This window comes from Mustela nivalis, assembly GCF_964662115.1.
Source record: "Mustela nivalis genome assembly, chromosome: 10".
Classification (NCBI taxonomy): domain Eukaryota; kingdom Metazoa; phylum Chordata; class Mammalia; order Carnivora; family Mustelidae; genus Mustela; species Mustela nivalis.
Genome location: NC_139029.1, coordinates 96,816,973 through 96,843,589, shown reverse-complemented (window position 1 = coordinate 96,843,589; position 26,617 = coordinate 96,816,973). Strand labels below are relative to the sequence as shown.

General features: G+C 43.2%; 1 protein-coding gene and 1 long non-coding RNA gene across 4 annotated transcripts in view; one reads left to right on the top strand and one right to left on the bottom strand.

The window, feature by feature from the left end:
* The window catches only part of LOC309841770, a 100,190-nt gene extending 80,105 nt beyond the window's left edge, over positions 1 to 20,085 (bottom strand). Inside the window, exons 1-3 of one of the 3 annotated variants that reach the window (XR_014299300.1) lie at positions 19,995 to 20,085; positions 19,104 to 19,228; positions 17,523 to 18,399 (exon numbers count right to left, since the gene is read on the bottom strand). This is a non-coding gene — a long non-coding RNA (uncharacterized lncRNA). Of the gene's footprint in view, positions 1 to 16,915; positions 18,400 to 19,103; positions 19,229 to 19,994 lie in introns of those variants that run through there. The other 2 variants (XR_014299301.1, XR_014299302.1) reach the window with 2 other exon arrangements.
* LOC309841768 (3 beta-hydroxysteroid dehydrogenase/Delta 5-->4-isomerase) overlaps positions 1 to 23,925 on the top strand; it is a 394,070-nt gene extending 370,145 nt beyond the window's left edge. The window contains exons 2-5 of the mRNA XM_082685219.1: positions 14,722 to 15,703; positions 15,820 to 16,038; positions 20,085 to 20,249; positions 22,704 to 23,925. Of these exons, the coding sequence (XP_082541345.1) occupies positions 15,894 to 16,038; positions 20,085 to 20,249; positions 22,704 to 23,515 (1,122 nt within the window). The 5' untranslated portion in view covers positions 14,722 to 15,703; positions 15,820 to 15,893 and the 3' untranslated portion in view covers positions 23,516 to 23,925. The remainder of the gene's footprint in view (positions 1 to 14,721; positions 15,704 to 15,819; positions 16,039 to 20,084; positions 20,250 to 22,703) is intronic.
* The last annotated feature ends 2,692 nt before the right edge of the window (positions 23,926 to 26,617 follow it).

Below are 26,617 nucleotides of genomic sequence, written 5' to 3'. Positions count from 1 at the left end.
CCAGAAGGGTTCACTGGTAATTCTACCAAACATTTAAGGAAGAAATTAAACTAATTTTCTACAGTCTTTTCCAGAAGAGAGTTGCAAAAGGAATATGTCCTAAGTCAATCTGAGACCAGTATTACCCCAATAGCAGAACCAGACAAAGACATTAGAAGAAAAGGAAACTATAGATCAATATCTCTCAAAACATAGATGCAAAATCCTCAACAAAATATTAATATATCGAATTCAACAATATATAAAAATTATTATGTACCACAACCAAGTGGGATTTTTCCCAGGTGTGCAAGGCTGGTTCAATATTCAAAAATCATTTAACATAATCCATCACATTTATAGGCTAAAGAAGAAAAATCACATGATTATGTCAATAGGTGCCAAAAAAAAAAAATCATCTGATAATGTTGAATACCCATCCATAACCAAAAGTCTTTGCAAACTAGGAATAGAAGGGAAATTCCTCAACTTGATATAAAACATCTACAAAGAACCTGCAACTATCATCATAATTAATGGTGAGAAATTCAAAGTTGTCTCACTAAGATGAGGGTCAGGGAAAAGATGTCCCCTTTCACCATCCCTTTTCAACATCATGTTGAAAGTCCTGAATAGTAAGACAAGAAAAGGAAATAAAACATGTACAGATTAGGAAGGAGTAAATAAAACTGTCTTTGTTTGCAAGTGACATGATTACCTAAGTAGAAAATCCAAAAAAATACACCAAAAAAAAAAAAACTTCCTAGAACTAATAAGCAATTACAACAAGGCTGCTAGATATAAGGTTAACAACAAAAGTCAACCACCTTCTTATATACCAGTAATGAACAAGTAGAATTTGGAAATAAAACACAATTCCATTCATATTAGCATCCAAGAAAAGTAAATACTTAGGTATAAATCTAACAAAATGTGTACAGAACTATATGAGGAAAATTACAAGACTCTGAGTAAAGAAATCAGAGAGGAACTAAATAAATGGAGAGATGTTCCATCTTCTGGATAGAAAGACCCAACATGTCAAGATATCAGCTCTTTCCAACTTGATCTATAGACTGAATACAATCCTAGTAAAAATCCCAGCAAGTTATTTTGTGGATATTGACAAACTGATTCTAAAGTTTATATGGCTAGTCAAAAGACTTGGAATATCAATATAATATCAAAGGAGAAGAAAAAGTTGTAGGATTGTCACTGCCCAAGTTCAAGGCTTATTATAAGTCTACAATAATCAAGACAGTGTGTATGCGTGAAAGAAAAGATAAATAGATTATCATGGAACAGAATAGAGAGCCCAGAAATAAACCCATGTAAATATAGCCAACTGATCTTTGACAAAGGAGCAAAGGCAACACAATGGAGAAAAGATAATCTTTTAAACAAATCATGCTAGAACAACTGAACACTCACATGCAAAAAAAAAAAAAATCTGGACACTGATTTTACACCCTTCACAAAAATATTAACTCAAAATGGATCACAGACCTAAATGTAAAATGCAAAACCAAATACTCTTAGAACATAATGGACGAGGAAATCTAGGCAGTCTTGGGTATGGCAATGACTTTTTAGATACAGCACCAAAGACACAATCCATGAAAGAAATCATTGATAATGTGGACTTAATTAAAATGTAAAAATTCCCTGAGAGAGAAATTGTCAAGAGAATAAGAAGACAAGTCACAGACTGGGAGAAAAATTTGCAAAATCGATATCTAATAAGGAATGTTATCCAAAATTTACAAAGAACTCTTAAAACTCAACAATAAGAGAATAACCTAATTTTAAAATGAGTAAAAGACCTGAACAAACCTCTCACCAAAAAGGACATAGAGATAGTGAATAAGCATAAAAAATGATGCCCCACACCATAAGTCTTTAGGGAGCTACAAATTAAAATGACAAGATACTACTTCATACTAATTAGCTCAGCAAAAAATCCAAAACCCTGACAAGACCAAATGTTGATGAGGATGTAGAGCAACAGGAATGCTCCATGTTAGTAGTAGGAATGTGAAATTGTACAACCACTTTGGAATACAGTTTGGTAGTTTCTTATAAACCCAAACATATTCATACCATCAGATCCAACAATTGAATTCCTTGGTATTTACCCAAATCAGTAGAAAACTTTGTCCCCACAAAATCCTGCATGTGCAGGTCTGTAAGAGCTTTATTAATGATCAACAAAATTTGAGAGCAACCAACATTTAGTAGGTAAATGGATAAAATGGGGTACATCCACTCAATGGAATACTGTTCAGAGCTAAAAAGAAATGAGCTACCAAGCCATGAAAAGACATGGAGAAACCTTAAATGCATATTACTGAGTGAATGAAGCCAATCCAAAAAGGTGCATACTCTATTATTCCAATGGTATGACATTCTGGGAAAGGCAAAACTATAAACACCGTAGTAAAAAGATCAGTGGTTGTTAAGCATTAGGGGAGAGGAAAGGGTGACTAGGTGGAGCACAGAGAATTTTTAGGGCAGTAAAAGTCTTCTATATGATATTGTAATAGTAGAAGCATGTCATTTTTCATTTGCTATAAACCATAGAATGGACAACACCAAGTGTGAACTCTAATATAAACTATAGACTTCCAGTGATAGCACAATATGCGGCTTAATTGATTGTAACAAATATACCACTCTGGTGTAGGATGTTGAGGGTGGGTTATGTGCATGTATATATGGGAATTCTTTGTCTTTCTACCTGATTTTGCTGTGAACTTAAATGTCCTAAAAATAAAATTTATTTTGAAAATGAAATGAGATAATACATGGAGGTTCCACATATAAGGGGCTTGGAAGTCACCACTCCATCCTAACAATAGGTGAAAACCTAAACAGATTGAAAATTCAGTAACTCTTCTTGGATCTGTAAAAGAGGGGACATTACAGGGCAAATAGCTGCCCCCACAACTAGAGAGGCAGGCAAATATGGAGAGTCCCATTAATTGGGAAGCTTTCTAGTACCCTTATTTCTGTGGTCTCTGTTCTCTTCTACTTCATTTTATGTATTAGTCCATAAGGTTTTAAAAAACGTTAAGACATTTTGAAGATCTTGATTTGATTGTCTATGTATCCTTTCATTCATTCATCATTCATTCATTCAGCAAACATTAATTAAGTGCCTATAATGTGTTGAATAGTGTGCTATTTCTTTTTTATTTTATAAACATATAATGTATTTTCATCCCCAGGGGTACAGGTCTGTGAATTGCCAGGTTTACACACTTCACAGCACTCACCATAACATACCCTCCCCAATGTCCATAACCACTCCCCCCTTTCTCAAACCCCCTCCCCCCAGCAACCCTCAGTTTGTTTTGTGAGATTAAGAGTCACTTATGGTTTGCCCCCCTCCTAATCCCATCTTGTTTCATTCATTCTTCTCTTACCCCCTTAACCACCCATGTTGAATCTCCACTTCCTCATATGAGGGAGATCATATGATAGTTGTCTTTCTCCTATTGACTTATTTCGCTAAGCATGATACCCTCTAGTTCCATCCACGTCATCGCAAACGGCAAGATTTCATTTATTTTGATGGCTGCATAGTATTCCATTGTGTATATATACCACCTCTTCTTTATCCATTCATCCGTTGATGGACATCTAGGTTCTTTCCATAGTTTGGCTATTATGGACATTGCTGCTATAAACATTCGGGTGCACGTGCCCCTTCAGATCACTACCTTTATATCTTTAGGGTAAATACCCAATAGTGCAATTGCTGGGTCATAGGGTAGTTCTATTTTCAACATTTTGAGGAATCTCCAAGCTCTTTTCCAGAGTGGTTGCACCAGCTTGCATTCCCACCAACAGTGTAGGAGGGTTCCCCTTTCTCCACATCCTCGCCAGCATCTGTCACTTCCTGACTTGTTAATTTTAGCCATTTTGACTGGTGTGAGGTGATATCTCATTATGGTTTTGATTTGTATTTCCCTGATGCCGAGTGATGTGGAGCAATTTTTCATGTGTCTGTTGGCCATCTGGATGTCTTCTTTGCAGAAATGTCTGTTCATCTCCTCTGCCCATTTCTTGATTGGATTATTTGTTCTTTGGGTGTTGAGTTTGCAAAGTTCTTTATAGATTTTGGACACTAGTCCTTTATCTGATATGTTGTTTGCAAATATCTTCTCACATTCTGTCAGTTGTCTTTTGGTTTTGTTAACTGTTTCCTTTGCTGTGCAAAAGCTTTTGATCTTGATGAAATCCCAATAGTTCATTTTCGTCCTTGCTTCCCTTGCCTTTGGCGATGTTCCTAGGAAGATGTTGCTGCGACTGAGGTCGAAGAGGTTGCTGCCTGTGTTCTTCTCAAGGATTTTGATGGATTCCTTTCTCACATTGAGGTTCCTTATCCATTTTGAGTCTATTTCCGTGTGTGGTATAAGGAAATGGTCCAATTTCATTTTTCTGCATGTGGCTGTCCAATTTTCCCAACTATTGACAAGGCTGTCTTTTTTTCCATTGGACATTCTTTCCTGCTTTGTCGAGGATTAGTTGACCATAGACTTGAGGGTCTATTTCTGGGCTCTCTATTCTGTTCCAATGATCTATGTGTCTGTTTTTGTGCCAGTACCATGCGGTCTTGATGATGACAGCTTTGTAATAGAGCTTGAAGTCCGGAATTGTGATCCCACCAACTTTGGCTTTCTTTTTCAATATCCCTTTGGCTATTCGAGGTCTTTTCTGGTTCCATATAAATTTTAAAATTATTTGTTCCATTTCTTTGAAAAAGATGGATGGTACTTTGATAGGAATTGCATTAAATGTGTAGATTGCTTTTGGTAGCATAGGCATTTTCACAATATTTGTTCTTCCAATCCAGGAGCATGGAACATTTTTCCATTTCTTTGTGCCTTCCTCAATTTCTTTCATGAATATTTTAGAGCTTTCTGAGTATAGATTCTTCACCTCTTTGGTTAGGTTTATTCCTAGGTATCTTATAGTTTTGGGTGCAATTGTAAATGGGACTGACTCCTTAATTTCTCTTTCTTCTGTCTTGTTGTTGGTGTAGAGAAATGCAACTGATTTCTGTGCATTGATTTTATATCCTGACACTTTACTGAATTCCTGTATAAGTTCTAGCAGTTTTAGAGTGGAGTCCTTTCGGTTTTCCACATATTGTATCATATCATCTGCAAAGAGTGGTAATTTGACTTCTTCTTTTCCGATTTGGATGCCTTTAATTTCTTTTTGTTGTCTGATTGCTGAGGCTAGGACTTCTAGTACTATGTTGAATAGCAGTGGTGATAATGGACATCCCTGCCATGTTCCTGACTTTAGCAGAAAAGCTTTCAGTTTTTCTCCATTGAGAATGATATTTGCGGTGGGTTTTTCATAGATGGCTTTGATAATATTGAGGTATGTGCCCTCTATCCCTACATTTTGAAGAGTTTTGATCAGGAAGGGATGCTGTACTTTGTCAAATGCTTTTTCAGCATCTATTGAGAGTATCATATGGTTCTTGTTCTTTCTTTTATTAATGTATTGTATCACATTGAGTGATTTGCAGGTGTTGAACCAACCTTGCAGCCCTGGAATAAATCCCATTTGGTTGTGGTGAATAATCCTTTTAATGTACTGTTGAATCCTATTGGCTAGTATTTTGGTGAGAATTTTTGCATCTGTGTTCATCAAGGATATCAGTCTGTAGTTCTCTTTTTTGATGGGATCCTTGTCTGGTTTTGGGATCAAGGTGATGCTGGCCTCGTAAAATGAGTTTGGAAGTTTTCCTTCCATTTCTATTTTTTGGAACAGTTTCAGGAGAATAGGAATTAGTTCTTCTTTAAATGTTTGGTATAATTCCCCCAGGAAGCCATCTGGCCCTGGGCGTTTTTTGTTTGGAGATTTTTGATGACTGTTTCAATCTCCTTACTGGCTATGGGTCTGTTCAGGTTTTCAATTTGTTCCTGGTTCAGTTGTGGTAGTTTATATGTCTCTAAAAATGTATCCATTTCTTCCAGATTGTCAAATTTGTTTGCATAGAGCTGTTCATAGTACGTTATTATAATTCTTTGTATTTCTTTGGTGTTAGTTATGATCTCTCCTCTTTCATTCATGATTTTATTTATTTGGGTCCTTTCTCTTTTCTTTTTGATAAGTCTGGCCAGGGTTTTATCAATCTTATTAATTCTTTCAAAGAACCAGCTCCTAGTTTCATTGATTTGTTCTATTGGGTTTTTTTGTTTCCATTTCATTGATTTCTGCTCTGATCTATATTTCTCTTCTTCTGCTGGGTTTAGGGTTTCTTTCTTGTTTTTCTCCAGCTCCTTTAGGTGTAGGGTTAGGTTGTGTACTTGAGACCTTTCTTGTTTCTTGAAAAAGGCTTGTACCACTATATATTTTCCTCTCAGGACTGCCTTTGCTGTGTCCCACAAATTTTGAACCATTGTGTTTCATTATCATTTGTTTCCATGAATTTTTTTCAATTCCTCTTTAATTTCCTGGTTAACCCATTCATTCTTTAGAAGAATGCTGTTTAGTCTCCATGTATTTGGGTTCTTTCCAAATTTCCTCTTGTGATTGAGTTCTAGCTTCAGAGCATTGTGGTCTGAAAATATGCAGGGAATGATCCCAATCTTTTGATACCGGTTGAGACCTGATTTAGGACCCAGGATGTGATCTATTCTGGAGAATGTTCCATGTGCACCAGAGAAGAATGTGTATTCTGTTGTTTTAGGATGAAATGTTCTAAATATATCTGTGATGTCCATCTGGTCAGGTGTGTCATTTAAGACCTTTATTTCCTTGTTGATCTTTTGCTTGGATGATCTGTCCATTTGAGTGAGGGGAGTGTTAAAGTCCCCTACTATTATTATATTATTGTTGATGTGTTTCTTTGGTTTTGTTATTAATTGGTTTATATAGTTGGCTGCTCCCACATTAGGGGCATAGATATTTAAAATTGCTAGATCTCCTTAATGGACAGATCCTTTGAGTATGATATAGTGTCCTTCCTCATCTCTTATTATAGTCTTTGGCTTAAAATCTAATTGATCTGATATAAGGATTGCCACCCCTGCATTCTTCTGATGTCCATTAGCATGGTAAATTGTTTTCCACCCCCTCACTTTAAGTCTGGAGGTGTCTTCAGGTCTGAAATGAGTTTCTTATAGGCAACATATAGATGGGTTTTGTTTTTTTATCCATTCTGATACCCTGTGTCTTTTGATTGGGGCATTTAGCCCATTAACATTCAGGGTAACTATTGAGAGATATGAATTTAGTGCCATTGTATTGCCTATAAGGTGACTGTTACTGTATATTGTCTCTGTTCCTTTCTGATCTACTATTTTTAGGCTCTCTCTTTGCTTAGAGGACCCCTTTCAGTATTTCCTGTAGAGCTGGTTTGATATTTGCAAATTCTTTCAGTTTTTGTTTGTCCTGGAAGCTTTTTATCTCTCCTTTTCCTTCTATGGTGATAGCCTAGATTGATATAGTATTCTGGGCTGCATGTTTTTCTCGTTTAGTCTTCCAAATATATCATGCCAGTTCTTTCTGGCCTGCCAGGCCTCTGTAGATAAGTCTGCTGCCAATCTAATATTTTTAGCATTGTATGTTACAGACTTCTTTTCCTGGGCTGCTTTCAGGATTTTCTCTTTGTCACCAAGACTTGTAAATTTTACTATTAGGTGACAGGGTGTGGACCTATTCTTGTTGATTTTGAGGGGGGTTCTCTGAGCCTCCTGGATTTTGATGCTTGTTCCCTTTGCCATATTGGGGAAATTCTCTCCAATATGCCTTCTGCTCCCCTCTCTCTTTCTTCTTCTTCTGGAATCCCAATTATTCTAATGTTGGTTCATCTTATGGTGTCATTTATCTCTCAAATTCTCCCCACGTGGTCTAGTAACTGTTTGTCCATCTTTTGCTCAGCTTCTTTATTCTCTGTCATTTGGTCTTCTATATCACTTATTCTTTCTTCTGCCTCATTTATCCTAGCAGTGAGAGCCTCCATTTTTTATTGCACCTCATTAATAGCTTTTTTAATTTCAACTTGGTTAGATTTTAGTTCTTTTATTTCTCCAGAAAGGGCTTTTATATCTCCTGAGAGGGTTTCTCTAATATCTTCCATGCCTTTTTCAAGCCGGCTAGAACCTTGAGAATCGTCATTCTGAACTCTAGATCTGACATATAACCAATATCTGTATTGATTAGTTCCCTAGCCTTCAGTACTGCCTCTTGTTCCTTTTTTTGTGGTGAATTTTTCCGCCTTGTTATTTTGTCCAGATAAGAGTATATGAAGGAGCAAAGACCCCAGGAAAATACGCTTTAACCAAATCAGAAGATACCCCAAATCATGGGGAGAGAAAGGGGATAAAAAGAGGTTCAGAAAAAAAAAAGAAACAATTTAAAAAAACGAATAAAGAAAAAATATAAAGAAAGAGGGGCACCTGGGTGGCTCAGTGGGTTAAGGCCTCTGCCTTCGGCTCAGGTCATGTTCCCAGGGTCCTAGGATCGAGCCCCGCATTGGGCTCTCTGCTCGGCAGAGAGCCTGCTTCCTCCTCTCTCTCTCTGCCTGCCTCTCCATGTACTTGTGATCTCTGCCTGTCAAATAAATAAATAAAATCTTTTAAAAAATTTTAAAAATATATATATATAAAAAGAAATACATATATAGAGAGATAGATAGATAGATAGAGATTAGATAAACTAATTAAAAATGTTAAAAAAGAAATGGGTAAAAGTTAAAAAAAATTAGCAGAAGAAAAAAAATTGAAAAAGAAAAAAAAGAAAATCAAGTTAAATTAACAGCAAGACTAATGAATCATGGGGAGAAAGCCATGAGTTCAGTGCTTTGCTTTCTCCTCCTCTGGAATTCCGTTGCTCTCTTTGGTATTGAACCTGCACTCCTTGGTAGGTGAACTTGGTCCTGGCTGTTTCTTGTTGATCTTCTAGAGGAGGGGCCTGTTGTAGTGATTCTCAAGCTTCTTTGCCCCAGGCAGAATTGCACCGCCCTTACCAAGGGCCGGGCTGAGTAATCTGCTAGGGTTTGCTTTGGGAGCTTTTGTTCCCTGAACGCTTTCCGGAGGACGGGAATGAAAATGGCGGCCTCCCAGTCTCCAGCCCAGAGGAGCGAGAGCTCTGGGCCCCACTCCTCAGTGCGCCCTCAGAGAATAGCACCCAATAACTCCCAACTCCCTGCCCTCGGACCACGCTCCGAGCTCACCCAGGCTGTGACCAGTTCAAGGTAACCCCGAGCTGAGAGCTCACTCCTCGGCTCTGTCTCTGTAGCCGGCTTCCCCATTCTAATACCTGCAAGCTCTGCGACTCTCAGACATCCCCGATCTGTGGCCCTGTGGGACTTGGGGCCATGCTGACCCCACGTGGGCTTCACCCCGGTTTAGCTTCTGGAGCAATGTCCCTCAGCATAACAGACTTTTAAAAGTCCCGATTTTGTGCTCCATTGCCTGCCGCTTGGGAGCCGCCCCCCCCCCCCCCCGGGGTCTATCTTCCCATTGCTTTGGATTCCCTTCTCCACCAGTCCTACCTTTCAGAAAGTGGTTGATTTTCTGTTTCTGGAATTGCTGTTCTTCTTCTCTTCGATCTTCTGTTGGATTTGTGGGTGTTTGCAATGTTTAGATAAGCTATTTAGCTGATCTCCTGCTACCTGATGTAGCCTCAGCCTGCTACTTCTCCGCCATCTTCGTGTTCCTCTAGTGTGCTATTTCTTATGGGAATATAAAGGTGCATAGATATACACACTTCATTCAGTCAGACATTCAATGGTATTTGAACATCTACTATGTGCCATGCACTGTGCTAAGTGTTAAGGATTCAGCAATAAAGGGAGCATCCCATTTCAAAAATGGTGTGACAACCACAACGACAAACTCTTGTCCCCACTGGCTTTAACACATCTCTAGTGAGATCTTCTTGGTACAACTCCTTGAACAGGTGAGGGTTTTGTTTGTTTGTTGGGTTTTTTGGTAGTCACTCTCTTAACTTCTTTTGGACTCAATGCACTCCAATCAGACTTTCAATCCAACATATTCCAGGAGGACTTGCAACACGACTTTTCATGGAAATTCCGCTTATCAAGTTAATTATTAAGTCTATGTTGCCAAAATCAAAGGTCATTTTTTTTTGTCATTGCATCTGATGCCCCACCGCCATTCAACATGGTTGGCCACACTTCCCTTCTTGAAATACTTTCTTCACTTGACTCTCACAGTGGCACTCTTCCATTTCCCTTCTGTCCCACAATGCTCCTGCTCAGGCTCTTCAGCTGGACCCTTTTCTTCTGTTTGGCCCCTAAACGTTGTTATCTGTCACAGGATTTAGTCCTGAGGACTTTCCTTCTATCCCTGAATACTCTCATTCTCTATTTCATCTAATCCTGTGACTTTAAAAAATTATTGTATACTTCCATTTCTCAAACTTACTTTTCTAGATGGCATAAGGGCATAATTGTCCCAAAGTGATCCAGGAATTTAACAAGGTACCAAGAAGTGGGATCCACTCTCCCCAGCATGAAGGACCAGATCCTGAATGGCTCTCTGTGGAACCAGTGGCTTTCTTCTCCGAGGAGAGGGAAACAGTTCCCGTGAGCTCCACTGACTCCAGGTGTTGGACAATTGATTTTTCTTACAACTTTTATAAACAACTGGCTTTCCCAACCCAGACTGTCTGGCACGAACATCACATGTGTTGCTCCTTCGATAAAGCTGCTTTCTGTGGTTATACGATACAAATGTGATATACAGTATTATACTGTATACAGTATAACCCATGTAAATATAGCCAACTGATTTTTTATTGTCAAGAGAATGAGAAGACAAGTCACAGACTGGGAGAAAAACTTACAAAATCGGTATCCAATAAAGAATGTTATCCAAAATTTACAAAGAATACTTAAAACTGAACAATAAGAAAGTGAATAACCTAATTTTAAAATGAGTAAAAGACCTGAAAAGACTCCTCACCAAAGAAGACACAGACATAGAGATATTTTTATAATATAATAGTCTCCTTTATAATAAAGGAGGCTAGTGTCCCTACACTGGAATGTGGACCCACACTGGGCACCACTTAGGCATCAGTGTAGAATGAAAGGATGGGGAAATCATGCCTTCTGTTTATTCGCCAAGACTTGGCCTTTGTGAGTTTTCCTAATAACAGCATATTGATTAACCCATGCTATGGCATTTTGGGGAGTTCTTGGCAAACCCTGATGTCAAATGGTAAAGATGCAGATAGGCCACATCTTACATGACATGCCCTGATCTTCCTTGAACACCTGTCTCAGCACTATTTGTTTAAAAAAAAAAAATCCTCTTCTTCCATTGAATTTACTTGGTATCTTTGTCAAAATCAAGTGGCCATATGAATTTAAAGTATTAACTCATACCATAGGCAAAAATTCCCTCAAAATGGGTCATAGGCTTAAATGTAAAGGCTAAAACAATACACCCTTTGGAACAAAACATAGGTGAAAATCCTTATGACTTTGGGTTAGATAAAAACATGAGTGATAAAAGAGAAAAAATTTAGGGGCACCTGGGTGGCTCAGTGGGTTAAAGCCTCTGCTCTCAGCTCAGGTCTTGATCACAGGGTCCTGGGATCAAGCCCCACATCAGGCTCTCTGCCCAGCGGGGAGCCTGCTTCCTCCTCTCTTTCTCTCTGCCTCTCTGCGTACTTATGATCTCTGTCAAATAAATAAATAAAATCGTAAAAAAAAATTTAAAGATTTATTTATCAATTTTAGAGAGAGAGAGTACCTGCGAGCAAGGAGAGGTGCATAGGGAGAGAACCTCCAAGTAGACCCCCCTACTTCGGGTGAAGCCCAGTGCAGGGCTCAGTGTCACAACCCAGGATATCATGACCTCAGCCAAAACCAAAATCCCACGTTTAACTAACTAAGCCACCCAGACACCCCCAAAGAAAAGAATTTTTAAATGGGATTTCACCAAAATTAAAAATGTTTGTGCTTCAAAAGACACTACTAAGGAAATGAAAAGATAAGTCATAGATTGGACAAAATGCTTTCAAATCATTTATCTGTGGAAATAAATAAAAAGAAATTTCATTTAGGATAGAGTCAGTAGGCCAGCAGGGGGAGGGCTTATGCCAACCACTCATTGTCAATTGCATACCAAACCAGGAGATGTACCTTGCAAGTAGATACCACTTTACTACCCAAAAAGGCTTTCCTCCTCCCCCAGAAGGAGCCCAACCAAAGAGGCTGTCACAGCTCAATCAATGAAAAGTTACTATCCTTCAAAATGGCATTTCACCCCAATGGACTTTCCATTAAATCATCCCAGCTTCCCCTTTTCCTCTATAAAAAAGGCATTCCTATTCTTTGTTTGGTGCACTAGTCTATGGTTCTGTCCTAGCTTGCTTATCTGGGATTGCAATTCTCTGCTTTTCCTGAATAAACCCATTTTTGCTGGTAAAATAACTGGCAGTTTTATTTTGTAGGTTAACTTACCTATTAAAGAACTTGTATCCAGAATATGAAGTACTCCTACAACCCACCAATAAGAATATAAATAACCCAATTGAAAATGGGCAAAATATTTCAATAGATATTTCACCTAAAAGGTACAGGTACATCCAATAAACACATGAGAAGCATCACTAGCCATTAAGGAAATGCAAATCAAAAGCGTGATGAGACACCACTTCTCACCCACTAGGACAGCTATAATTTTTAAAAATGTGTATAATGATTGGAGATGTCAGGAAACAATGTGGAAAAAAATTGAAACATTCACTCAATACTGGTGGGAAGGGTGGCCATTTTGAAAAAAGATTGGCACCTTCTTAAGTTAAAGATAAATTTACAATATGTCTCAGTGATTTCAATCCTACCAATCTACTTGGGAGAAATGAAAACATAGGTCTACACAAACACTTTATGTGAGTATTCACAGCAGCTTTATCTGTAATCGTCCAAAAAGTAGGGAAATCCCAATTATCCACCAACTGGCGAACCAATAAACCAAATATGGTGTATCCATACAATGAAAGAGTATTCAGCCCCTGAATGGAATGAAATACGGACACACGCTACAACAGAGATGAATCTCAGGAGTAAGAATATGCTAAGCAAAATGAACCAGATACAAAAGACCAAATATAGTTTGACTTCAATCATATGATGTCCTGAAAAGGCAAGTTTGCCGAGTCAGAAAGGCAGTTGGAAGTTGCCTAGAGCTGAGGAGTGGAAATGAGTGGCCGCTAATGAGCACAAGAGAAACGTTCCAAAGCAAGATTGTGGTGATGGTTACACAAGCCTATAATTTTACTTAAAATGGTTGAATTACACACTTAAAACAAGTGGATTTTATGGCATGTAAATTATATCTCAATAAATTTATTTAGAAGTAAAAGAAATGTGATTTTGTGGCCCCATCTGCCTTGCCCTTCATTTATTTCTCATTTTCTATAGAATTTATAGTTATTGGTTCCACTCAGAGACTCTAAACCCTTGTTCTTGCTCTTAGGCTGAAAGCGATTCCCAGAGGGACACTGGCCGAATTCTATCAGCCTCCAACACTCCCGACAGCTAGGGTAGTGAGTACCCTAGTGTTAAACCGGATGGGGGTTGTGTGTGGTTCACTGACAGCATGACTCTAGCAGGCAAAGCTGTATGACACACATTGGTGGCCCCATCTTGGTCTCCACAGGTCTCAGCAAGACTGAGGGCCTTTAGCTAATGCTGACAGCTTCAGAGAACACGCTCCTACAATTCAGGGACTAAAGCCAAAGTTCCCTAGGCAAGTGTGTTGGTAGCACGAGAAGTCAACTTTCAAGTGGGAAAAGGAGAATGTCCCCAACACAAGGAAAGGAGAAAGAGAGGCCCAGAGGAGGGTGTCAATCTTTGTAGGGCATTTCTCCCAAGAATTGAAGAAAACATTCTTCTTGAGTGCATGTCGTATTTTTGCCAGGACCTTAGGCTAGACTTCAAAACAGGTCTCCATAATTATCTAAGAGTCAAAAGCATACAGAGTGTATGTTCTGACCCTGAGTATTAAATTAGAAATCAATAACAGAATATTTAGAAAATCCCCAATTTTAGAAATTAAACAACATATTTTGGGATAACTCATGTATTAAAAAGGAAATCACAGGTAAATTAGAAAACATTTTTACCTGAATGATGATAAAATCCAATACACCAAAACTGTCTGATGTGGCCAACCCAGTGCTGAGAGAGACATTTATAGCTTTACATGTCAATAGTCACAAAAGCAAAGGGATAAAATCAATAATCTAAGCTTTAACCCTAAGAACCTTGAAAAGCAAGACTAAACTGAAGCCAAAGGAAATAAAAGGAAGCAGATAAGCAAAAGAAGCTGATGAAAGAGAAAAGGGACAAACAATGGAGAAATACAACTGTTAACTTTTCTGTAATCCACACAATTTAATTTCATATGTGTTCTATATTTAAATGTATATCTGGAACCATAAAGACTTTAGGAGGAAAAAAAAATCAAAGAGCATCTATTGGGACTAAAAATCAGAAAGTTATTGTTTCTGGGGTAGACTGGTGGGGGGAGGTGAGAATTGCCTGGAAAAGGGCAGGAAAGAGCTTTCTCAGGTGAAGGAAATGTTCCATATGTTGTCCTAGGTGGTAGTTACAATGATTATGTAATTTTTTTTAAAGATTTTTATTTATTTATTTATTTGACAGAGAGAGATCACAAGTAGGCAGAGAGGCAGGCGGAGAGAGAGGAGGAAGCAGGCTCCCTGCTGAGCAGAAAGCCTGATGCGGGACTCGATCCCAGGACCCTGAGATCATGACCCGAGCCGAAGGCAGCGGCTTAACCCACTGAACCACCCAGGCGCCCCAAATGATTATGTAATTGTAAAGGGTCATTGAACTAACACTTAAGAGTTGGATGTCTTAAAAAAAAAAAAAAGATTTGGATGTCTTCATGCATGTAAATCACACCTCGATTTTTTTAAAGTAGAAAAAAAAAAGCTTATGGAGTTGGTATTTGGACAGCTCTGGAGCTCCCAAAGCATTCACAGCATCCTCTGAGACTCTGCTGAGAGTGGTTTTATAACCGAGACGTCGTAAGATCTGCTGTGGCCACAACTCCTTATCCAAGCCATGGAGCTAAACAGTTACCACTGGAGATCTTCTCTTCAGTGGTAATCTTCCTCCCCAACTCTGGAGGTCTCCAAGGAGAAACAAAAATTGAGATTCTGGATATATAGTATTGGAAGGAAATTCACTGCCCGTAGAACTTCAAGGGTGACTGAAGCTGCCGCCAATGCAAATGTCTACACTTTGCAAGACAGTAATATTTCCAATGACACTCTGAGAGGGGAGCTAATGGAGTACACAGTGGATCTTCTCCCCAAATGTATTTACTTCACAAGGCAAACTTTCCCATTGTGCTGGCAGATTTTGTCTTTTCATTTAAATCCGCAGGTCTTGGCCTCCCAGACAGCTGGCACTGACTGCCGGATGTCTTGTTGCGAGGAGAACCAAACCTTTATCACACTGTGGCCCTGAAACTTGTTTCCTGTGCCTCAGAGGAATGAGAGATATATTAAAGGTCACTACTCATTGGGGGAGGAGGGAACCTGGAAAAGGCGTGAGCAAAGAGTATGTGGTAAGAGTTCAAGGTGAAGAGGCTGAGCCAGAAACAAGAGTGGATAAAACTCCAGGCCTGCCTTTGGGAAATAAGGAGACCAGAACCCAGGCTCTTCCAAGTGGCTTCCAACAGTCTAACAGGTTAGCACTTTTTAGTTTTCTTTCAACTGGTCCTGGGCATGGGAGTTTTGCAAAAATGGAGTGGAGGGAACAAAATAAGCCTATAACCACTTGACTTCTCTTTCTGGCCATCCCAGGGTCACCCTGTAATCTAATCTGCTCACCAGTTTTTTCATTCCTGGAGAGTGCTTCTTGGCAACCCTATTTGACCATGGCTGGGTGGAGCTGTCTTGTGACAGGTGCAGGAGGGTTTCTGGGTCAGAGGATCGTTCGCTTGTTGGCGGAGGAAAAGGAACTGCAGGAGATCCGGGCACTGGACAAAGTCTTCAGACCAGAACAGCGGGAGGAATTTTCTAGTAAGTGAACTTGAGTTCATGGGTGGGTTGCTCCATCTTAACCTCTACACAGGTATGGGGAGGGGTTCTTGTCTAGCTGATCAAGGAAAGTTGTAGCCAAATCAAGGATGATTCCCTGTCCAAAGTCATCAGAAAGGAAATCAGAGGTGGTGTAATGTAAGACATACACAGCTGTCAGGAGACAGGGTCTGACCCTGATCCAGAACTCGAGATCTGGATTACTGCAGGCCCACCACTCTGGCCTCTAGGTCTCTTTTCTTGTCATTTATAAAATCATGTATCTCTCCCTTGTCAACAACCCTAATGTTCTGAAGATTGTGGACTTGGCAATGGCTGTGCAACACCTCCAAAGGGCAGGCAAGCACCATTATCTGGAGATCCTACAAGTAGGTCCCTGCCCCTCTTAATTGCCCTGGTCTTTCTGTGGCTTCATTTAGCATTTCCAGTGAAGGTGAAGCTGAGTGTGTTGTGTGTGTGTGTGTGCGTGCGTGCGCGCCTGTGTGAGTGTGTGCGTGTATGTGTGTGTTCACACGTGTGTATATGACAGGATGGGGGGAGGAAGGTGGAGAGGACACACAGCGAACAGCATGGGAGAGAGCCAGAGACAAACTGTGAGGCTCCAGAGCATGCGTTCCTCATGTGTAATTCCTATACATCTCTTCTCCACAAGAAAAGTGACAGCAGAGGGGCACCTGGGTGGCTCAGTGGGTTAAGCCTCTGCTTTCCGCTCAGGTCATGATCTCAGGGTTGTGGGATGGAGCCCCGTATTGGGCTCTTTGCTCAGCAGGGAGCCTGCTTCCCTTCCTCTCTCTGCCTGTCTCTCTGCCTGCTTGTGACCTCTGTCTGTCGAATAAATAAATAACATTTAAAAAAAAAAGTGACAGCAGAATCTGTTCACTGCTCTGCTGCTTTCCCCAGACTGCTGCCCCGGTGCTAATGCCAACCTAGACTTCTAAAAACCTGTTTCACCCCCAAATCCTTGAAACAGCCCTTTGAGGAAGGTAGGAAGGGGCTCTCCCCCAACAGGGTGTTGAGGAAATCAAGGTACATGAAGGTAAAGCAACTTGCTGAGGCACTCTGATTAATGGACTGCTGGGCTCAGAGTAGAGAGAGCCTCATCACGGATGTCCCCGTCATATGGCTCTAAGGCTGCCTCTTGGCAAAGGGAGTCTTCAGTCTCTCCCATTTCCCCACTGCGTATCCCCCAAAGCAGCCCCTCCCCTTCCCAGCCCCTGCGGACTGGGTGTCAACATGCAGGCCCAGGGTGCGCGGAAGACCCTACCTCTCCACACAGAACCTCCCACACCCCCCGCCGCCCTCCAGAACTGCACCCATCACTCTTCTCTTCCTCATTCCTGTGCTCTGAACATCTCACACGTCCTATTTCCTCTACCCTTTGCTTCAACGGGGCCTCTGATGAACACATATGAACATACACGATCAGCACCACTTGTTTGCGATCTTTTCTTCTCAGTAATACTCACAGTCTGACAGCCCATGCGGGGAAAGGCAAGGTTCAACCCAGAAGACGGTTCCCCGGTGTGACCAGTCAGGCTGCATCCGGGGCGGGCAGGGGGCTCTGTACAGATCCCAGTGGAGAATCCTCACAGCGGTCTGTCTACACTAGGCATTGCGCTCCCTGTTCTACGCCTGTCGATTCACTTGCTCCTGGTACCATCCCTGGAGGATAGGTAATGGTATCCTCCTCTTTTTAAAGACAAGAAAGCAGGCACAGAAGGGTGTCTTAGTCTGCTAAGGCTGCTACAAAAAGATCCCCCAGGCTGGGTGGCTTCAACCCGTTAGATATTTTATTTCTCACAGCTCTGGGGGCAGAAGTCCAAGAGCAAAGCAGAGTCATGTTCTGGTGAGAGCTCCCTCGGCGGTCAGAGCCTGTGTCTTCTTGCTGTAGGGGGCTCTCTCTGGGATCTCTTTTCGATGACCCCCTCATGAGGTCAAACCTTCGAGACCCTTCTCGACAGAAGGCCCCATCTCCTGACAGCATCACACCGGCATTAGGATTTCGACGCAGGAATTTGGCAGGACACAAACTCGCAGACCATAGCAAAGGCTAACTTGTTCAAGGTCCCCCCGCTGAAAAATGGCAACGCTGGAACTGAACCCCGAAGGTCTAAGTGCAGCGGCTGTGCTCTTAACCACTAATTCGTCTAGTAGCTTCTCTCAGGGCCTCCCTACAAGGCAGCCCACACCGTGTAAGCAAGGGAGAGTTCGGGCTGTGCAGAATGCAGGAGTCCGCAGAGCCTTGAGGAAGGCGGGAGCTGCGCCTCGACCACCCACACATCGGCAGCGCCCTCTTCTGGTCTCTCCGCACCCCTGCAAACTAATAGGTTGATCGGAGCCAGCCTGCCAAGTCAGCAGAAGGACGAAGGGACAAGGGAAGAAGGGAGCGGGGCAAGGGGCGGGGAGGCAGAGATGGAGACACAATCAGAGAAAATCCTACTGATTCCCAGCAGCTTTCCCCCTGCCTTTCTCCCCCTCCGGGGCCTTCTTGGAGCTGCCCAGCAGCGGGAACTTGCCCAGGGCGGAGCAAACTTGGCAGAAGCGTAGGGAGAAGCAGATGGTTCTTCCAAGTTGTAACCCAGGAAGGAAATTTCCCTGCACTGAATTTTTCACTCCAGTTTCTCTCTCACTGTTCTCGGGTCTCCATTGCCTATTTCCATGAAACTGTCTTACCCTTTAAATACATACATACATAACATACATACAATGTATGTATGCAGATTATCCTTAATCTGCCTCAGGGAAAGAAAAAGAGTCCTGCCCTTGGGTGACAGGGGAAAGAGAACCAGGCTTGAAGGCAGGGGACAGGCCTGAGTCTTCCAAGGAACTGTGACTTAGACCTGCCCCTTAACCTGAATCTACCTCAGTTTCCTTGTCTGTATAGTGGAAATCGGAATACCTATGTCATGAGATAGCCATGAAAGAAAAATCAGGACACTGTGGTGGTGTGGGCAAAGCAGAAAGCACAAAATAAGTGGAGGGTATTTATCCAAACTATTCGTGGCACCCTGTTTAGTTCACCGGCCAGTATGAAGTGAGGACGTTACCTGAAGTGCCCCTTCCTGTGAATTTCCAAGAAGGTGATGTCCCTGAGGTTGAATCCACTGCCCTTGGCTCAATGGCCAGAATGTTAGTCCCTTGGTGGCTGACTTATTTTCGGCACTGATACCTGCTTTAGATGATATCTAATCAGGTTTTGGTTTGTTTCTTTGTTTTTTGTTTTTTGTTTTTTCAGTTAAACCTCTCATTTGGGCCCATCCTAAATTCCCTGCTATTGGCTCCATTATCCTTCTGGTCACCTACGCAGGAAATACTTGGGTTGACATGGATTCTACCTCTTCCTCTCGGCCTCCCTCCAATAAGAACCAAGAGCTGGCTGGATAGGTTCTGAGAAGTCGAGCCTATGTATCCACCCCCTTCCGTGCTGCTGCTGGGGGAGCCCAGGTTCTGTCCTCCTCCTCTGAACTCTACTGCAGACATTCTCTCGATTTCTCTCTCAATTAATGTCTTCATTTCATGCCTCACACTGACCCATTTCACATAGTGCAGCCCGGGTTGGCTGCACCGACCCCACAACTGTGTTTATGTTTCTCTTCTTGTTCCAAATGCACGTGTGAGTCCTCATTCCCTCTAGGATTAAATTCAAATTCTTTCCTCTTATATCCACCCTCCATAATCACCCTAACTCTCCTTTATGAATTTTATGAACTTCCCATGAATCTCTTAAAGAATTTCCATCCTAGCCATACTTGACTCCTCACTGCACAAATTCCTTCCTTCTTTCCTTCCTTCCTTCCTTCCTTTAGAATAAAATGGGATGGAAACGGGTGTTCACTCTTCCCCAATAAATGCTACACATTCTGACGTATGTGCCTCTGTTTAACTTGTTCCTTCCATGGATTTGTCCCCCATTCCCACCCTCCCCCCCCCCCATGTACCTGTCCTTGAAGACCTGGGAAAACGCCACCTTTATCAGGAAACTTCCAGATCCAGAAAACCTTCCAGTGACCTGCCTTGTGTTCACACAGAGCTCCAGAGCAAGACCAATTTGATGATGGTGGAAGGAGACATTCTGGATGAGCAGTGCCTGAAGAGAGCTTGCCAGGGCATCTCGGTTGTCATTCACACTGCCTCTGTCATTGACGTCATGAATGTCCTTCACCGAGAGACCATCATGAATGTCAATCTGAAGGGTATAGTATCCCAGGGAGGCTATGGAGTGAGGTGGGTGCATGAGGCTCAGAAAACAGAACAGGAAGGAAGGAGAGGCTCCCATCCCCAAACACCTGCTGAGTCTGCCCCAGCTGCTTTTTCTGATCACTCCTGAGAGATTCAAGGCTGCTATGCTCAGTTTTTTAGAGGAGGAAACTGGGGCTGAGCAAAGCTAAATAACTTGTTCAAGTAGGAAAGCTGGAATTTAAGCCCACACCTATGTGTCTCCAAAGGCCACAAAAGCTCTTTCTACTGAAGCTCCAATCAAGGGTCGACTCCAATCCAGCTTTGAACTCTGGCTATCCAACTCTCTTCTGCTTCTCCTGGGCAAGGACCAGACCTCACAAGTGCCTTTCTGGTCATCATATTAGCCTTTCTGTGCCCCTCTGAGTTGGTAGTCACGCAGTAAGGCCAAGAGCTAGGAACTCTGTGATAAGAAGGGTCCCGTGTCCACTATGAGTGAAGGGCCAAAGCTCCCAGCCAGTTTCCTTGCAGCAGGACTCCTGTGGGAGATCCCCCAGCCTAATGAGAACATCTAGCTCCTTCCTGCTCACCTCAAAGAAGGATTCATCTCAAGAGACCTGCAAAGCTAGTTCACAGCCGTCTGGCAGGACAGAATTACCCAGGCCTGGCCTTCCCGTGGTATCTTCTTAACAATAATAGCTTCCCCATATCCATAAAAGTACTTCTTCAGCTCGCTGCTGGGTCTTTTGTAAAAGGAGCCTTTCTAGCTAGATGCCCAAAGTAAAACCTCCTAGATCCTCATTGGTAAATGGCTGGTGGCTCTTTCTGGTTTGCAACTTTCGAATCTACTTTAAAAGGAGACACAGTTTTTTAAGGGATTAGCTTAAATCCCTTACTAGTTTCACATGCCAAGTCATCCTTCTGAGTGCTGGAGGCCAGTCCCTCTAGGACCACAGCGCCCCAACCCCCAGTCCCATCTGGTTTTCATGTCCTGCGCTACAAAGTTGGTCCTTAGAATGAGTCTTAGACAGAGGCTTCTTCTCTAAAGCAACTCGTTGCTTTAGGGTCTCCAGCGTAAAGTAGTACAACCTCAAGGAAGACCCTTTCTAATTTCTACTTATCCATACCCTCACCACTCCCACACTGCAAGGAGGGTGCTAGATTAACTGAGTTTTCCTTTTTAGCCCCTTCTGCTAATTCCTGCTCTCCAGGACTCCCAACAACAGGGGATTTGAAACCCCTGAGAAGTGGTAGAGGTATCAGTTAATTAAAACCAAGGTCAGTTCCAGGTTTAAAAGATACTTCAAATAACCAGGTGGTGGGTATTAGAGAGGGCACAGATTGCATGAAGCACTGGGTATGGTGCAAAAATAATGAATACTGTCATGCTGAAAAAAAATAAAGGCTTTTGGGAAATTTCAGATACTAGATACATATGAGGACATTTACTTTCATACATGGTAATATTAGATGAGTTAAATGAATATTTCTCTGATGTGCACATTTAATTTTAAATCATCAAATTTTAGCAAAGAATTAATATTTCAAATGTAGCTTCCATGGACAAATAAACTAGTCCATAACTCAATAAATTAATTTTAGGCAAAAAATAAAAAAAAAGATACTTCAAATAATGGTCATTTCCCTCTCTGCAGGTTGATTAGCCCCACATTTTCTCAGCCTCTAGATCTGATGTTTTTTTAATGAGTCTGTCTCTCTGAAAAATCAAATTGCACAGATAAAAAAGAGAGAGAGAGAGAAATAAAAATGAAACTTTGCGGGGGGGCGGTATACTTAAGGGGAAGGTGCTCTGCTTGACCTCCCTCAGCTAAAAGGATTCTGCAAGATTATCCCATTATAGGTATCAACCACCAGAGGGCACACTCCCCCTACTGGTTCTCCAGCAAGCTCAGCCTAGAAGGCCAATGTCAGGCTCCAGAATAGTAAGTAAAAGGAAGGTTTCTCACCCCCACTCTTCAGACGCGGATAAAAGGAGTCACAGTCAGAATTAGGAGTGGCCTTTGTATGGAACACTCAATCAGGACTAGGTAAAATTCTAGTCCATATTCTGAGTATGGCCTCCTAATTATATTTTATTTAAAATAAACTGTTTTCAACGAGGTGGTAGGGATAAGTGAAAATTTTCTAATGTCTTCACTCAGCAAAACATAAAATGGTGATCCTCTGTCCTTTTCCAAAATTCAAAGTACACACACAGGTCCAGGAATTCAAAAAAAAAAACTAGAATTCTTGCTCTCCAGAACCCAAAGTTCGGTTTCTTCTCACTTTTGCCTTTTTGCATTTTTCCTATAGCTATAGCATGTTCAGATCTTAGCTGGAGACACAGAGGAATGCACTCCTCCTGATCTGCAGTAACCATCTCACTTGGGGAAGGGGGTGGACATGGTCTACAGCCATGATAGGCCCTTTAGGTTATTTGTTGACGCTGATGTTGTACTCCCCATGGGCAGGTACTCAGCTCCTGTTGGAAGCCTGTGCCCAGGCTAGTGTGCCGATCTTCATCTATACCAGCACCATTGAGGTGGCTGGCCCCAACTCCTACAGGGAAATCATCCAGAATGGCCACGAAGAAGAGCATCTCGAATCAAGATGGTCTGCTCCATACCCCTACAGCAAAAAGCTTGCAGAGAAGGCGGTACTAGCTGCTAATGGGTGGGCCCTTAAAAATGGTGGCACCTTGCACACCTGTGCCCTAAGGCCCATGTATATCTATGGGGAAGGAAGTGCATTCCTTTATGACTGTATATACAAGGCCCTGAGGAACGATGGGGTCCTGACACATCAGAGCAAGTTCTCCATCGCCAATCCTGTCTATGTTGGCAATGTGGCCTGGGCTCACATTCTGGCCTTGAGGGCCCTACGGGACCCCAAGAAAGCCCCAAGCGTCCAAGGACAGTTCTATTACATCTCCGATGACACACCTCACCAAAGCTATGATGACTTCAACTACACTTTGAGCAAGGAATGGGGCTTCTCCCTTGATTCCAGAATGAGCCTTCCCATATGTCTGAAGTACTGGCTTGCCTTTCTACTGGAAATAGTGAGCTTTCTGCTCCGTCCAATTTACAAATATCCACCCCCCTTCAACCGCCACACAGTGACATTGTTAAATAGTGTATTTACCTTCTCCTATAAGAAAGCTCAGCGGGATCTGGGGTATAAGCCGCTCTTCAGCTGGGAGGAAGCCAAGCAGAAAACCATGGAGTGGATTGGTTCCCTGGTGAAACAGCACAAAGAGACCCTAAAAACAAAGACTCAGTAATCTGGGGGTGACAAGTAGATACAGAGGTTGTTGGGAGTCGTCTACCGAGCTCTCCCCCTCTGGCTTCATACAGGAAGAAACAAGGCCACGGGCCCAGGTCCTACTGTCTCCCTTTACAAGATGGCTGCCTTACTGTTTTCCTCCTACCACAGGAAACCTTCCCCGTCCCTGGCCCAACCGGAAGCTTTCTGTCCCACCCACACTGCAGAGGACCGACAGGGAGATTTGCTGTAGCTGCTCATACGAAAGCCTCCACTCCTGGCTCTGAGCTATTCCGGCCTCTTCCGTGTAGAATGTTGCCTATTAGTTCCATTTCCTTTGTTACATGCAAAGTATGTCTTATCTTTTACAAATTCCTAGTCCCACGCACAGCTCAGTGGAAAGAGTAATAAATGTTTTAATACCTAATCTGGAAGACGCTGTGGTTGACGTGAATACATACCTTCCTCCTTCCCCCTCCATTTCTAGGGATCATTATCTCCTATTTAGAAAAGCAGCATGGAATGGAGGTGGGCAGAAGCGTTGCGGGGGGGCGGGGGATTAAGACCGACGAAGCATTTGCTATGTTTCAGGCAAATATCACTTCATTTAACTCTCTCTAGAAACCTCTGAGAGGTTTAGAAACCTTACTAAGGTTTCTAGTAAGGTTTAGAAAGTAGGAAGTTCTTCCAGTATGGTCTAGAAACCTTACTGCCTTTTATGGCTAAGGAAACTTGATCATCAGATACCACTCACTAACTGCTAAGTGACCAGGACATTTAGACTGACTAGAAAGCCCCTATCTGTCCACTGAATCTTGCAACCTGAACTGCCTAAATTTATAACACAATGGGGGTGGGGTGGAGGGCTTGGTCAGTGGTGCAACAGAGCACAGAGAGGAGGAGTGTGCCCAAGCTGCTCCTTGGGAGAGGCCAGTTCCTTTGGGTCACCTCCTTCTTGCTCAGCCCTGGGTAGGAGACCCACGAGAACCCCTGAGAGGTAGCTGGGAGGTCTTCAAGCCCTTGCCAGATGGCCTGGGCAGGGGAAGGAGAGGCAGAGATGCCACCAGCCTCTATCACCAATGTCAACATCCTTGAAGACCCCTAGGACATAGGATGCACTGGGGCCACCTTGGCAGTTCACAACCTGTATCTAAACTTTCAAATCACATCATGAAACCACACCATGGAAACCACACCAGGAAAGTAAAGGGAACAGGTGTGAAGGCCCCTAAAACTTTGTCTCCTACCTGGTTCAAGAGGTAGAGAAGTCTACTACCCCCACTGCCCCTGCAGAATCAACTGATCCCTACTGTTTTCTCCTCTCCCCATCTATCTCTCACACTCCCTGCTGGAATGAGGCTTTATCCCTCTACCTCCTTAACCTCTGTCCTTTCCCTCCGTCTTCCCCTTCATCACTGGCCTTTGCAACCAGCATCCTTCTCTGTTGTCCTGAAGAGAGGAGGCCAACCAAGGCAGGTTTGGGGACTTGAATGATGACACGGTCCTCAGTTGAGTAGAGGACCAACAGTTGAAAGAAACACAGTCAGGGCCAGCAGAGACTGGTGAAGCAGAAGCAGAAGCTGGTGAGGAGGTGGCTGTTGGGCTCAGAGTATGGGAGGTGAGAGCTGCCTATCTCCAGACTGGGCTGTGTCTCTACGAACCAGAGCCACGGAAGGGTCATACCAAGCATCCAGATGGCTTCTTTCTTACCCAGGGAATGTACGGATTATGAATTCAGTTGAGTCTGATTACCCCGAAGGAGACAGTTTATGCTTTCATTCTAAGGAGAAAGGGAAAAACTATTCTGGTGGGGACGAGGGTTTCTATCACTTTTAAAACCCCTAGGGCCAGAGGACCCACAGTGGGCATCGGGTATCAGAGCAGGGTGGCCCCATCCTGTGGGGGTAGGGAAGAATGACACGTTCCCTCCTGCCTCCCTCCAGAGCACAGAACACAGGGGGCAGCGCCTGTCCCCTCCTGGGCAATGCACACACCTTGACACGTGCATGCTGGGAGCCAGAAAAGGGAAGGAGGGAGGTGAAATCCGGGACAAGGGCCCTTCAGCTGAGTTTTTAACCTGGTGAGATTCCATATCTATGAACCCGCCAGGGATTCTCACCAGGAAGACAAGGAGCTCTGTGGCCAGAGGGCAAGGGAGCAGAGACAGAGGAGAGGGTAAGGAATGAGCTGGCGGTCGGTCTAGCTGAATAAGCCCAAAAGCCTTGGAATGTTTGGGCCCATGGAACTGGCCCTTCTTACTCACCCTGGGCACAGCACTGAGGGCTGCGGACCTTTAGAGCTAATGCACAGAAGCCCTCTTCCCTCCTCCCCTCTCCTCCCTCCCCCTCTCCCCCTCCATTCTCCTCCCCTTTCCTTCCTTCTCCATCTCCATCCCCTCCCCCCTCCTTTCCTTTCCCGGCCCCTCCCCCACCTGGAGTGGGGTGAATGAGTGAATGAAGATGCAGGTAAGGGCTCCGCGCCCAGTTAAGCCCTAAGGGTGAGTCCAGGGAACTGGAGCTCACCGGATGTTGGGAGGGCAGTGAGGAAGCCCCACAGAGCAGTGGGGCCTCAGCGAGTTGGGAGGGCAGTGTTGAAGCCCCACAGAGCAGTGGGGCCTCAGCGAGGCCTTTAGGGGGTGACGGGACTTGGGTAGAAGAGGGAGATATTCCAGACAGGTGAGGAGCCTGAGCAGCGGTGCCGCGGAGAGGGTGAAGTGTAGAGGTGGGAGGGCAGGAGGGTGATGGGGAATGAAGAGGCTGGCCTGCGCGGTGGGAAGGGTTTAGCCCAGGGGAGATTAGACAGTTTAGGGTGTCAGAGGGGACAGTGAGGCTGGCCTGAGGGCAGAGGTGGGGCTGGCAGGCCGGTGAATGGCTGAATGAAGGGCCCACAGGAAGGTGGCAGGGGGCCTGAAGGCGTGAGAGGGGGTGAGGCAGACCCGAAGGCCAGCCAGACAAGCTGTTGTAGAAACCCAGAGCCCCTGTCTTTCACTCCACGTATAAAATTCTCAATTTATTAACATGCAAAGAGCAATACTGACCTCTCGTCAGTAAGTCCAGATGTCCAAGAAAGAGCCGAATATAGTCTGGGATGAGGGTAGGGCAGCTCTGGGGTTGGGATGGGC